The sequence below is a fragment of the Trachurus japonicus genome, chromosome 19 (assembly GCF_045865225.1).
Source record: "Trachurus japonicus isolate A0001 chromosome 19, Traja_1.0".
Classification (NCBI taxonomy): Eukaryota; Metazoa; Chordata; class Actinopteri; order Carangiformes; family Carangidae; genus Trachurus; species Trachurus japonicus.
This window is the reverse complement of record NC_140925.1, coordinates 324,673-338,404: the sequence shown is the minus strand read 5'-3', so window position 1 is coordinate 338,404 and position 13,732 is coordinate 324,673. Positions and strand designations below refer to the sequence as shown.

The following is a 13,732-nucleotide window of genomic DNA, read 5'->3' as shown; positions in this document are numbered from 1 at the left end:
TCATTTATTGATTGGTTATTGTTATTGGTTATCTATGAGCTGATGATTCATCAGATGAAGATTGTTCAACTCCACATGAAACAAACAGCAGCTTCCACCACTAGATGGCACTGTTTCACTGAAGGTAACACACTCAGAGGTGAAGACCATGTCATGTCCATCTGTCATCCATCTGTCCATCCATTCATCCATCCATCCATCTGTCCATTTATCATCCATCCATCCATCGGCCCATCCAACCATCCATCTATCCATCTGTCTGTCTGTCCATCCATTCATCCATCTACCCATCCATCCACCCATCCATCCATCCATCTGTCTGTCTGTCCATCCATTCATCCATCTACTCATCCATCCATCCATCCATCCATCCATCCAGACTTCTCCTTCCCTGACAACAGCATCCAGCTCTGTGCCTGTACCTGTCAGCAGCGTGTATGAGATGTGATGGTAGATGGAGGTAGAGCGGGTCATTTATTAACCAGAAGGTCAGTGGTTCGATTCCCAGCTCCTCCAATGTCTAAGGGCGTTTTGACAGGTTCGGACGTCACTTTTCAGTTTGATCCAAACCTAAATTCACGTCACCTACGTCACGCTAACCAGATAGTAGAGTAGAGTAGAGTAGAGTAGAGTAGATAATACTTTATTCATCCCTAGGAGGGAAATTCAAATTAGTCCAGTAGCTCACACAACAATGACACAAAAAAGAAAGAAAGATGGAGAAGGGCCGCCGGATGGAGCAGGACCTCTGGATGGAGCAGGACCTCTGGATGGAGCAGGGCCTCTGGATGCAGCAGGACCTCTGGATGGAGCAGGACCTCTGGATGGAGCAGGATGGAGCAGGACCACCAGGTGGAGCAAGACCTCTGGATGGAGCAGGATGGAGCAGGACCTCTGGATGGAGCAGGACCTCTGGATGTAGCAGGACCTCCGGATGGAGCAGGACCTCCGGATGCAGCAGGACCTCTGGATGGAGCAGTACCTCTGGATGGAGCAGGACCTCCGGATGGAGCAGGGCCTCTGGATGCAGCAGGACCACTGGATGGAGCAGGACCTCTGGATGCAGCAGGACCTCCGGATGCAGCAGGACCTCTGGATGGAGCAGGACCTCTGGGTGGAGCAGGACCTCTGGATGCAGCAGGACCTCTGGATGCAGCAGGACCTCTGTATGGAGCAGGACCACCAGGTGGAGCAGGACCTCTGGATGGAGGAGGACCTCTGGATGTAGCAGGACCTCCGGATGGAGCAGGACCTCCGGATGCAGCAGGACCTCTGGATGGAGCAGGACCTCTGGATGGAGCAGGACCTCCGGATGGAGCAGGGCCTCTGGATGCAGCAGGACCACTGGATGGAGCAGGACCTCTGGATGCAGCAGGACCTCCGGATGCAGCAGGACCTCTGGATGGAGCAGGACCTCTGGGTGGAGCAGGACCTCTGGATGCAGAAGGACCTCTGGATGGAGCAGGACCTCTGGATGTAGCAGGACCTCTGGATGCAGCAGGACCTCCGGATGCAGCAGGACCTCCGGATGGAGCAGGACCTCCGGATGGACCAGGACCTCCGGATGGAGCAGGACCTCAGGATGGAGCAGGACCACTAGGTGGAGCAGGACCTCTGGATGGAGCAGGGCCTCTGGATGCAGCAGGACCTCTGGATGGAGCAGGATGGAGCAGGACCACCAGGTGGAGCAGGACCTCTGGATGCAGCAGGACCTCTGGATGCAGCAGGACCTCTGGATGGAGCAGGACCTCTGGATGTAGCAGGACCTCTGGAGGCAGCAGGACCTCCGGATGCAGCAGGACCTCCGGATGCAGCAGGACCTCCGGATGGAGCAGGACCTCCGGATGGAGCAGGACCTCTGGATGGAGCAGGACCTCCGGATGGAGCAGGACCTCCGGATGGAGCAGGACCTCCGGACGGAGCAGGACCTCTGGATGGAGCAGGGCCTCTGGATGCAGCAGGACCTCTGGATGGAGCAGGATGGAGCAGGACCACCAGGTGGAGCAGGACCTCTGGATGCAGCAGGACCTCTGGATGCAGCAGGACCTCTGGATGGAGCAGGACCCATATGGAGCAGGACCTCTGGATGGAGCAGGACCTCTGGATGCAGCAGGACCTCTGGATGGAGCAGGACCTCTGGATGCAGCAGGACCTCTGGATGGAGCAGGACCTCTGGATGCAGCAGGACCTCTGGATGGAGCATGATGGAGCAGGACCACCAGGTGGAGCAGGACCTCTGGATGCAGCAGGACCTCTGGATGGAGCAGGACCTCTGGATGGAGCAGGACCACCAGGTGGAGCAGGACCGCCAGGTGGAGCAGGACCTCTGGATGGAGCAGGACCTCTGGATGGAGCAGGACCTCTGGATGGAGCAGGACCTCTGGATGGAGCAGGACCCCTGGATGGAGCAGGACTGCCAGGTGGAGCAGGACCGCCAGGTGGAGGATGTATGAATGTGTGTGAATGATTAGCTCCCAAAAAGTCTGTCTACTAACAGAGCTATAAGGGTGAATGCAATAAAAACAATGTAAAGTGCTTTGAGTGGCCCGAGTGACTAGAAAAGGTTCATGGTTAGGCAGCTCCTCCTCCACCTGACTGGACATTGGATTTTTGCAAATACGATTACAGGCTGTAGGTGGAGCCAGAGGAGTTGGAGTTTTTCCTAAATGGCCTATTTCACATGCAACTATCAGAATATAGTGACAGTCCCAGCAGATATGACTGAATAACTGTTGCCAACTGAAGCTGTAACTGTTTGTTTGATTTTAGCGCTGTGTGTTCATGAATGCTATGCTAGCAGACTTCATGGATCAGGAGTCAGACTTTTACAGGACTCATGTGGAGCTTGAAACTATTGATAACTTATAAATGTAGATGATGTTCTGAAGACTCTGATGTTGTTCAGCCTGTGATCACTGACGTCTGGGTTCACTCGTGTTGACGGGTCATTTATTCTGGATGTGATCAGGAAGTGACCAGAAACACAGTCGTTTACTCAGGACTCAGCTTTATTGGTTCAATCCAACAGGTGACAGCATCTGAACAACAGAACAACACAGTGATGACATGGACTCTGGTTCTGGTTCTGGTTCTGGTTCTGGGTCTAGGTGGTACCAGAGGACCCAGGACCAGGACGTTTCCTGAGTGGTTCATTGACATGACGTCTTATTTTTCTAGCACATCAAAGCAACAAAATGATTTTCTAGATCTGAAGAACTGATTTTCACCCTACTAGCTCTAAGACGTAACCATGGTGACTGTGATGTCACAGGAAGTCAAAGAGCTGCCTAATAACCAATAATTGTCACACACATGCAGAAAAGCTCCTCCTACACCTGCTGACCCCACCCACCTCCACAGGAAGAAATTAATAAGTCACACAGCAAACAGAGTGGGCGGAGCTACTATCATTAATCAATCATTAATCAATCAATCAATCATCATTAATCAAACTGATCAACATTACATCACAGAAAACCCAGAGTATATAAGGTGGAGGTGTAGAGAGTGGAGGTGTAGGAGGTGGAGCAGCTCCCTCACAGGTCTGTGCACAGGGCTGCGTAGGCGGAGTTGGTGTAGATGTAGAAGCCGGGGAACAGCGGCTCGGTGAACCGGTCCTTGAAGGTGTACATGTGTTTCAGTGTGTTGTATGACACGTTGTAGAAGCTCAGGGAACCAGCCGGCCAATCCAGGAACACTCCGACCCGGTCGCAGCCGGTGGGAGGCAGGGAGTCGGACCACACCTTCCCGTTGTGATACGCGCAGAGCCCATTTGTCGATCCGAAGTACCAGGACAGGAGGTTTGTCCCGAGTTCAGAGTCGGAGCCGTCTCCTTTACGTGCGATTCCTTTGTACGTCAGACCGATGCCGACTTCGGCGTCGCCCCCGGTCCACTCCACCTCGAAGTAGTGGCGCCCGGTCAGCTCCTCCTTGCAGAGCACCTGAGGACGCTTGTTGAACCTCTGCGGGAGGTCGAGTTTCTTCTGCCAGTCTCCAAGTGTCGCCCTCTTCTCGTCCTCAGACACAGTAAGGCAGTTGTTGGCTGTGTCCTTGTCCAGGTTCAGATCAAAGGCATCTGTTTTTGAGTGAACACAGAGAGTCAATAGACTGAGCTGATCACATGTTAAAGCAGCTGCTGGAGGCTTCAGGTACATTAAGTGACGACTGAGAGGTTGAAAAGTGAACACAATGAAACACTATGTGTCTTTGTGAATGAAGCATAAATGTAGATTGTACAAATTACTTTGCTCATCAATACCCATATCTGACTAAACGTTGGGGGTTGTGTGGTTTAAATGTGGCCAAACATTTTTCTTTACTTTGGGACTTTCAGGTATGGCTCTTTGTTCCATCTGTTGTTCTGTGTGTTTGTGCAACACTGAATATTCAATCTATAGTATACATATATAATAAAAACTGTTAGGTCAGAGTGGGCATGACCTGACCTTCGAAGACTACTAGAGAAATTGTGAATATTTAAGTGCAATAGAGATGAGATGATCACAGAGACCGGAGCTGCTTTATGTAATGACCTGGTTAAAGTGAGGTCTTTGTTGGATATAATAAAGATTGAAACTGCATCTAGTGCTGTGTAGAAATAAGGAGTGTGAACCACTGCCTGTAGTGAGACATCTTCTCTACTGTATAGAGGATCTTTACAAATTAGAAGCAGAAGCTGTGACTTACACCAGACTAAGTCCCGTCTGTCTGTGACCTTGGTCACGTCCTGGATCACCGGCCTGGAGAAGTCCTCGGTGACCAGAGCTCCTTTCTCGTAGTGGTAGATCGTGGCTCCTTCGTATTTCTCATTTGGAAGAGCAGCCATGAGGAACTTGAACTTGCTGCTCTTCTTCAGGGCTTTGGCCACGCCGTGGAAGTACGTGGCCTTCTCTCTCATTTTGGCAATCACCTCTGGTTTGAAGAACCACTGGTCTTGTGCTGGTGGAGTGAAACTCTTACCATGCAGAGCGTCATGCAGGTGCAGCTGGTCGGACATCTGGTTCAGGAAGGGGTTGGTGGAGTCCAGAGAGGTGAAGACGAAGCAGAGCACATGCTCCACACTCCGGTCAAACAAAACTCTGTCCAGGTCTGACTTGCTCTGGGCGATCTCCACTTCCTGCAGCTCCACACACGACTGGATGACGTTGATTTTTCTCTCTTCGTTGTCCAGCCACTTGCTCAGGTTCTCGTGACTGAACACAGACGTCTCCTTGGCATCAAAGAGCTTCTCCAACGAGCTGTCGTCTTCTTCTCCTGCTCGGATGGAAGGAAACTTCTCCCTCATGGTTTTCTGGAGTGATGCGGTGTAGTCTTGACACAGACCACTGAAGCGTTTCAGCCGTTTAGAAACCTGGGGAATCATCTTAACCACCTTCTCCTCCAGGGAATCGCTGCACCTCACCTCTATCTCCCTCATTTCTTCCAGAGTGTTTTCCACTTTACTCAGAAGACCTGGACAGATCTCACCCTTCAGCTCGAGAGCGGATGGTAGCAGTTTCTTCAGCGGTGTCAGCCAGACCTTGACAGGAGCAACCTTCTGGTTTTTTCGGAGCAGCTGTGGAAGCTCTTGGTAAGCCTTCACAGCATCTTCAAAGGATGCAGGGTTGCTGTCAAGGATGAGGTCTCCATAGAATTTGCAGGATAATTTGGCAGTCAGATCTTTTTCTTCACGGTTTAGATTGAGGCCGACGCTGCCCTCCATGCTCAGTTTGGGGATCTTATTCACCATCGCCTCCATTTTGACCTGAACACTCTGCACGCTGCTGGTGTCCATCTTCTCGCTGTCGAACACAAAGAAGGCGTTGGCTCCGTAGAGGATCCCAGTGACGACGTGTGTCGCAGTGCAGTTGTGTTGAGCTTCCTTGTCACGGAGTTTACCGGCGTCCAGGTGAGCGACATTCAGCTTCTCAAAGACGGTGGTGGCTTTGTACTGGAAGGTCACCCTGTTCTGCTTGTTGGATTTCTTCCTGTCATTCAGGTAACTGGCAGATCCTCCAACTTCGAACAGTCCGCCCAGGAAGCTGGCCTTTAGAGAGGCTTCGATTTCCAGCTTGGACGACTTGGATTCAAATGAGTCTGACGTAGTGATCTCAGACGTGCTGCTCTCCTTTGAGGAACTCAAGGTTTTCTCCTCAAGAGTCGTTTTATCCCACAGTGTGAAACCTAAAGATGAAACAAAACATCAGTTAGTTTCATAAAATGTCTATGGATATTCTCATTCATCCAGGTCATCGTTATCTCTTGGCAACAAGTTGAATCAAAAGCAACTGGACTAGTATTTGCCTAGGAAGACGTAATGCATCGGTCTGTGTGAACGAGAATGACAGAGAAAGAGCGCTAAGCAGAGATGAATGAACAGAACGATATTGCGGTGAGAGAAAAAGTAGCGGAATCAATTTGTGGCGCTTGGTCTTGATTCTGTGGCACTGCGCCACACATTGGTCTATGTATGGGAAACAAGAGTTAGGTGTGAATGTGAGGTGTGTTGCCAATCGCCACAGACCCCTGATGCCTTTATCGTGAGCCGATCACCACTCTGGTGACACAATGTGGTCGGGGCGCTCTGAGGACAGTCCGCTGCGGTCGGAGGTCACGCCAGGGGCCCCGTTGCTCCCAAGGGAGAGAGGGCGCAGCAAGCTTGGGGATAAAGGGACATAAACTGCACTCGCGCTTTCAAAGCACTCGTGAGCTGTTTTGTATCCTGCATCTCTGCCCCCTGGAGCAATACTGTAGCCTGCCAGGAGAAAAACAACTCGAGCGTGTGCAGACTCCACTCTCAATACTTTCCCCTGCTTGCATGTGCACAGGCTGCTCGTTCGCGAAATTCTCCTCTCCTCGCTTGGAAAACTTTCCCCTGCTCAACTAAAAGCCTCTCCCATATAGACGCCTGTCTCAATTATAGGCTAATGGTTAGGTGGCTAGGTGAAGGGGCAGGGATTGAACCCACACCTCCCGGTTAAGAGTCATGCGCACTAACCACTTGGCCAAGTAGCCAGGGCGCATTATGAACTGGAGGCATAGTGACAGGACCCGTCAACTGTCACATCAGCACCTGGAGAAATAGCCTACTGTATCGACACACATCTGCATCTGGACATGTGCTGCTCTCATATCGAGAGTTGCTGATGCCTATTATTAACTACAGGCCTTCTGTTTTTTTGTTTTTTATATATATAATTTTTTAATATTATGTTAATAATTTTCAGGGAGAAAGAAGTAGAATATGAACAAAACAGTTGTACCAAAATATAAAATGTACAGTCAAGTCAAGTGCAACAGGTTCCAAGTTACAAAAAAATGATCAGCGTTTTATCAGATTAACGTCAACGATGGAGGCAAGAAAACACAGCACTCAGACAACTCCCTCCCCCCACACATAAAACAGTCAGACTCCATCACAACCTTCAAGTCACAACTCAAAACTCGCACACAACTTATAACTGGTCACTGTTTTGATTGTTTGTTTGTTTTGTTTTGTTTTTCCACAATGTCTTGTTTTTAATGTCGTTAAGATTTTATGCTCTGTAAGGCGACCTTGGGTGTCAAGAAAGGCGCCTCTAAATTAAATGTATTATTATTATTATTATTATTATTAAGATGGCTGTAGAGGAGCAGACACACAGTTTGGCATGTCCTGTGGGTTTGCCCGAAAAATAATGTAAATACAAAAAAGACCTCAGATTTTGCCATCTATTGTCTTTTATCTTCTTCTTTGTGATCAATTTTTTAAATTAATTTTCCATTTATTTTTTTAGAAAAAGAAAGAAAAACAAATCAAAATGAAAGCTGCGTTTTTAATTCAAGATCAAGAGGGGTCGCTATTCTCTTCAACAAACGACTAGAGGTGAACATACTTTCGACAAATAAAGATGACCAGGACCGTCTGGTTAAAATAAAATGTGATATTAATAAAATTCCCTACACCTTGATCTGCTTATATGGACCTAACATAGATGATACTAATTTTTTTAGAGAACTCTTATTGGACTTGACACAAGTACATGGCCAGTGTATAGTGGGTGGAGACTACAACCTGGTCTTAGATCCCTCGACAGATCACTCTACCAAGACCAAACAGTCTTTAACAACTGCTGGCTCAACTTTGAGAGAAGGGATGAAAAATCTCTCCCTTGTGGATGCCTGGAGAATGAAAAACCCCACCCAGAGAGACTATTCCTCCTATTCTAAGGTTCATGACTCATATTCAAGGATAGACCTATTTCTCATATCCAGAACACTGTGCATGAAAACTGTGGAATGTATTTATTTAGCTTCAACCTTATCAGATCACTGTCCTCTTAAGATAAGTATTGAAAACACCTCCAGCCCTCTTGCTCCCTTTAGATGGAGGTTAAAACCCCATCTTTTGAGTGATCAGTCTTTTAATGAGTACATTAGTAATTAAATTAAAGCTTTTCTGGAAAGCAACAGAGATTCAGCCTCACATATGATCACACATGATTATCTCTTTCACTGCTCAAAAAAGAAAAGAAAAACAAAGTAAACTCACTAGACTGGAACAAACTATCCATGAGCTAGAAAAAGAACATGCACAGACTAAAAACCCTGAAACAACACACCTATTGACACAAAAGAGATTAGAATATTGTAATTTGTGTACTCAAAAGGCAGAGGCAGACATGGCTAGAACCAGATTTCACTACTATGAAAAAGGAGAAAAAACTGGCAAATTACTTAGCTGGCAAATTAGAAAGGAGGAAAATGCAAGAATCATACATAACATTAAAAATAAAGAGGGTGTAATTATTTCAGATCCCACTGGTATCAATAAATGTTTTGAAGAATATTATTATGACCTGTATAAATCACAGGGTGGCATGGACCCCCTTCTGTGTAGGAGATTTTTTGATAACTGCCCGGTCCCTAAACTAAGTGAAGAAAACAGACACCAATTGGATGCAGAAATTACTAAGGAGGAAGTAATACATGCTGTAAATAAGCTACAAATAGGAAAAGCACCAGGTCAAGATGGGTTCCCTGCAGAATTTAAAAAAAAATCCAGTTCTCCTCTGCTCTGTGTCCATGTTTTCTTTCCCCCTGGGCTGGGCGGGGCCTTCCAGGACCTACTGCTTCCACCCTCTGCTCACCTGCTGCTCATCTACCTGATTCCCTGATCTCCACTGCAGTCATAAGCCGGTCTCTCCCTCCACTCATCGCCAGTTCGTTGTTTCACCCACCTCGTGGTAACGCTACTCGGCTCCTTGACTTTGTGATCAAAGCATCTTTTGACTCCAGCTCTGTTTTTGCCTTTGCTCACCAGTTTTTGTGTTTTCTCCTCCAGCCCTGCCATTTGCCTGCCCCCAGCCCCGCCTCGCCCAGCCCTGCAGCTTTTGTTTCTCCTTTTTTTTTAAACCTTTGCCTGAATAAATTTCCCTTGTTCTGCATTGTGGGTTCATTTCAGTTTTTTTTTAACTCTTGACACGGGCTTAAAGGCAGACAGGGCTCTGATCATCTCTGAAAACTATTTCACCTCATCCATGACTCCTCCAACAACTCTGAGGATAGACTAGTGTTCTCCATGGATGCGGAAAAGGCATTCGACAGGGTCGAATGGCCTTTCTTATTCCAAACTATGAATGAAATTAACTTTGGTACCAAATTTATAAACACTGTTAAAACATTATACAGAGCCCCCAAAGCACAAATTGCCATAAATGGTGTGTTATCTAGACCAATTGAACTCAAGAGGGGCACAAGGCAGGGATGTCCACTATCCCCTTTACTGTTCGCTCTGGCAATCGAACTGCAGTAAACTCACTGTCCAGCTTGTATGACAGTGTAAATTTGCTGTCCCCTCAAAATAACTCAACATACAGCTATTACTGTCTGAACCGCTGGCAACAAAAGTAAGTACACCCCTAAGTGAAAATGTCCAAATTGTGCCAAAAGTGTCAATTTTTGGTGTGGCTACCATTTTTTCCAGCACTGCCTTAACTGTATTGGAGTTCACTAGAGCATGAGAGGAACCAGCCACTAGCTGCCGACCTCGCTTTGCCTTTTCGATTTGCCAGTGAAATATGCTCATTGAAAACCGTTGGGGAAATACTGTGAGCTCATTGGAGATTTTGATGTTATTGTTATTGTTAAGTGTTCCATGACATTCTATGCCAAAAACGTCTATAAAAAAGTTGTATTTTGTATCCAGTATTGGCTAAAATATTACAATATGATTCAAAAAGGCTTTTTTTATTGTTGTTTTATCTATTTCCTTCAATATTCAATCTTTAATCTTGACAATTATGCATACAAATTGTACAGGTTGGCCATTCTTGTGACCAAAACAGACCATATGCCTGAATTGAGTATTTGAATATAATAGCGCCTCTAGTGGTCACCAGCAAAAAAAATCAAGATGACAACACCCCTAAAATTATGTCTATAGGTTTCTTCTAACAAAAAAATAGGTTGTCAAACTTTACCCAGACATGTGAGCAAAAGTCTTAGATTAATCACAATGTGTGAGAGTCAATGGTGTGTTATCATCTAAGTTATTTTCTTCAACGGGATCCCCACAGGGCTGTCCTTTCTTCACTGCTTTTCATTCTCTACACAAACTCATGTAGGAGTACATATGAGAACAGGCATATTCTGAAGTCTTTTAAAGGACAGTGAAACTGAGCATGGTGCTGTGGTAGATGATTTTATAACATGTTGCAATGACTTCTTCATGTCAATCAATGTGTTAAAAAACAACAGACATGCTTATGGATTTCCGAAAATCCCAACCTAGCAGTACTCCTCGGACAATCATCCAGGAAAAAGGAGGTTGAGATTGTATCAGAATATAAATACTTAGGGACTGTCATTGACAATAAGCTGAGCTTTAAAGCAAACACAGATGCAGTATGTAAAAAGGTTCAGCAGCGCCCGTTCATTCAAATTGAATTCATTCAGTCTGCAATGTTTTAATGACTTTGTTTGATCTAGTCTGTTCTCACTTATTGCTGTGTGGCCTGGTTTGGATTCCTCACCCTGTCCAACAAAAACAGGCTAGCAAGGCTTACCAAAGTGGCAAACAAGGTGATGGGGTGCAGCAAGCCCAACTTCAGGATATATACCTCAAGCGAATATGGACCAAAGCTAAACTTATTCTTGACTGTCCTGACCACCACTTTATAAGGAGTTTGACCTCCTCCCATCTGGACGCCGTTTTAGGAGCCTGAGACCAGAACGCGGCGTGCCAGGGTCTCCTTTATCCCTGTTGCCATAGACAGCCTAGGCTCACCTATACTCTCAGGCCTCTGCACTTAAATGCACTTTGGTATTAAAGTGTTTTATTATTATTTTTTATTTTTTTCCCAATTCTTGCAGCACTATGCACTTGAATGCATTGTGTAGACTGTTTACATTTTTATTATGCACTGAGAGCATTATGCATTATTATTATTAACAGTAATTTATTATTAGTAGTATGCTTTTATTATTCGTACTGTTCTTTATGTATTACTGCACTATGTTGTGGCTAGTGACATGTTGATGTCTTTGATGCTGTCTTTTGTCTATTATGTTTGTAATGCTTGCTGCAAATCCAATTTCCCTCGGGATATAAATAAAACTGAACTAAACTGAACTGAATATTCAGTTTCATTTAGATTGTTCTTCCTTAGCCTAAAATTGTCAGTAACTCTGTCTAGTGCTAAGGCCCCACCTTCAAACCTTACCATTCACGAAAGAAAAGCCATGGTTAAATTTACTAAAAACTACAAATCCCAGGAGTCTACTGTTCTGAATCGGAGTGATTTCATCTTCATGTTGTTTCATTTCAGCCTTCAACTCGTCTTGGACTCACCTGGGATCAGCTCATCTCTTCGAGCGTCGTACAGCATCCCTAAGGTGAAAGGTCGACCCAGGGCAGCCATCTTTATCCGGTCTGAGGCCATGTCTCCAATCTGAGGACAAGAACACAGGAGAATGATGCTCAGGTGTCTCTATGGAAACACCTGTTCTCAGACAGAGGTGACTCAGTCAGTAGCTGGGTTTCCATCCAAATGTATCGAATTTAAGAGCGGATTTTGTGAAAATGCACAAAAAGTAAATGCGAATTTATGACCGTTTCCATTCATTATTGTTTTGCGATTATTGGGAGAGGAGGAGGAGTGCGCCGTGAGATTACGTCATAAGAGAGCGTGAATGTATCCATGACAACAGTTGACACTCAGCCAACACTCAACATCATGGACAATTTACGTACTTTCCGGACTATAGACGCACCTGTATAAGCCGCACCAGCTACATTTTTAAAAGAAAATACTGTACATATAGGCCGCACTTGAATATAAGCCTCAGGTTTTCATGTTGTAACATGAGATATTTACACAGAAAGACAGTAGAACTGAGACAGTCCGCTCGCTTTTCCACTGTTTTGGTTCCGCTCCTCTCCTCCATGTGCATCTGTTGACAACGAAGCCGGTGAAACATCAATAAATGGAGCGGTGGATAACGTTACATAACATATACGATGTTACGGCGCGTGTGTTTGTGTCGTCTTAACCGTCATAAACACAACATTACGGGTTACGAAGCGTTTGTGTTGCGGTGCAGCAGAGAGGAGAGCTGGGAGACCGGGGCGTCGCTGGGTGAAGTCCAGCAGCTTCACCACAAACTCTGCCTCAATTCGCATAATCTGTTTCCATAACAAAAAGTCGCATTTTCATTTTATCAATATGCTGACGAATCCATCCCCCCAAAGCATAAAAACTTTTATGCACATTTACTGCCTTTTTTCGAATTTCTGGCGTTTCCATTCAAGTATTTATTCGCAATTTTTGAAAATGCGAATAAAAAAAGGTGGATGGAAACGCAACTAGTGTCTTTGTCCTCAGGTGTGTGTCCTTACCTGGTGCAGGTGTAGATAGATAGGTATCAGCTGACTTGTCTTCTGGACTTCACTGGAGCTTCCAGTCTGATGCCCTGTGAGGTCTCAGGGGTTTATATCTTGTTGGCTCCTCCCACAACACACACCTCCTCTTTGTTCATACGTGTTTTCCAGTTCTCAGGAACAGTGCCTTCATCTGAAAGTCAAAGTCTGTCAGTTTTTTTAATCTGTTTGCTTTTGTGATAAAATGTTTCATAAGAATTTGAAAGGCAAGGCAATTTTATTAGTATAACCCAAGGGCGTAGGTTTGTTCTTAACATTGGTAGGGACGCAACTTTTTTTTCCCCCCACAGTGACGTCATGTGCTACGAGTCAACCCCATCATACATTAGCTTATAGGTTGGAGGTGCTAACAAACCAAACACACAGCCTAGATTGTGTGTGTCTGTCTGTAAAATAAACAAAATGTTCATGTTTACCAAAATAGGCAACAAGAACAATAACAACAGTAACAACAGCAGTGACACACACAAGCAGCGGTGGCTCGCATGCTAAGTTAGCATTGCTAACATCACTCACGATTGGCACTTGTTGAGAAACACTGCAGGAGGAGCATTTGCATCTGCCAATGATGGCTGAACGTGAGCTAAATTCTCTCCTCCTGGAAATCCATGTCATATATTTGTCCTTCTTTTTAAAGGCTTTGTTTACTTTCACAATCAAAAGCTATGAGCTAGATGGAAAATGCACCGCGCCGCCATGTTGGAACTTTGTTTTTGCAAAGATTGTCAAAGCACAGCAAGATGTATCACTCTTAACCCCCCCCCACAACACACACCTCCTCTTTGTGTTTTCCAGTTCTCAGGAACACTGCCTTCATCTGAAAGTCAACGTTTT

At 45.8% G+C, this 13,732-nt stretch overlaps 1 protein-coding gene across 1 annotated transcript; it reads right to left on the bottom strand.

The window, feature by feature from the left end:
- Positions 1-3,480: 3,480 nt before the first annotated feature.
- Positions 3,481-11,900, bottom strand: LOC146967055 (stonustoxin subunit beta-like). Its single transcript, XM_085761372.1, has 3 exons — positions 11,810-11,900; positions 4,687-6,162; positions 3,481-4,075 (listed from the first exon to the last, which is right to left on the bottom strand). Exons 1-3 carry the CDS (start codon positions 11,898-11,900, stop codon positions 3,537-3,539), a joined length of 2,106 nt encoding a protein of 701 aa, XP_085617498.1. The 3' UTR covers positions 3,481-3,536.
- Positions 11,901-13,732: the final 1,832 nt, after the last annotated feature.

What these genes read in the sequence shown, in the direction of transcription:
- LOC146967055 (XM_085761372.1), bottom strand. Translation starts at nt 11,900, where the DNA reads ATGGCCTCAGACCGGATAAAGATGGCTGCCCTGGGTCGACCTTTCACC. An exon ending in AAGAGATGAGCTGATCCCAG is followed by an intron (nt 6,163 to 11,809) that starts GTGAGTCCAAGA and finishes TTTCATCTTTAG; the next exon opens with GTTTCACACTGTGGGATAAA. An exon ending in CAGACGGGACTTAGTCTGGT is followed by an intron (nt 4,076 to 4,686) that starts GTAAGTCACAGC and finishes ACTCAAAAACAG; the next exon opens with ATGCCTTTGATCTGAACCTG.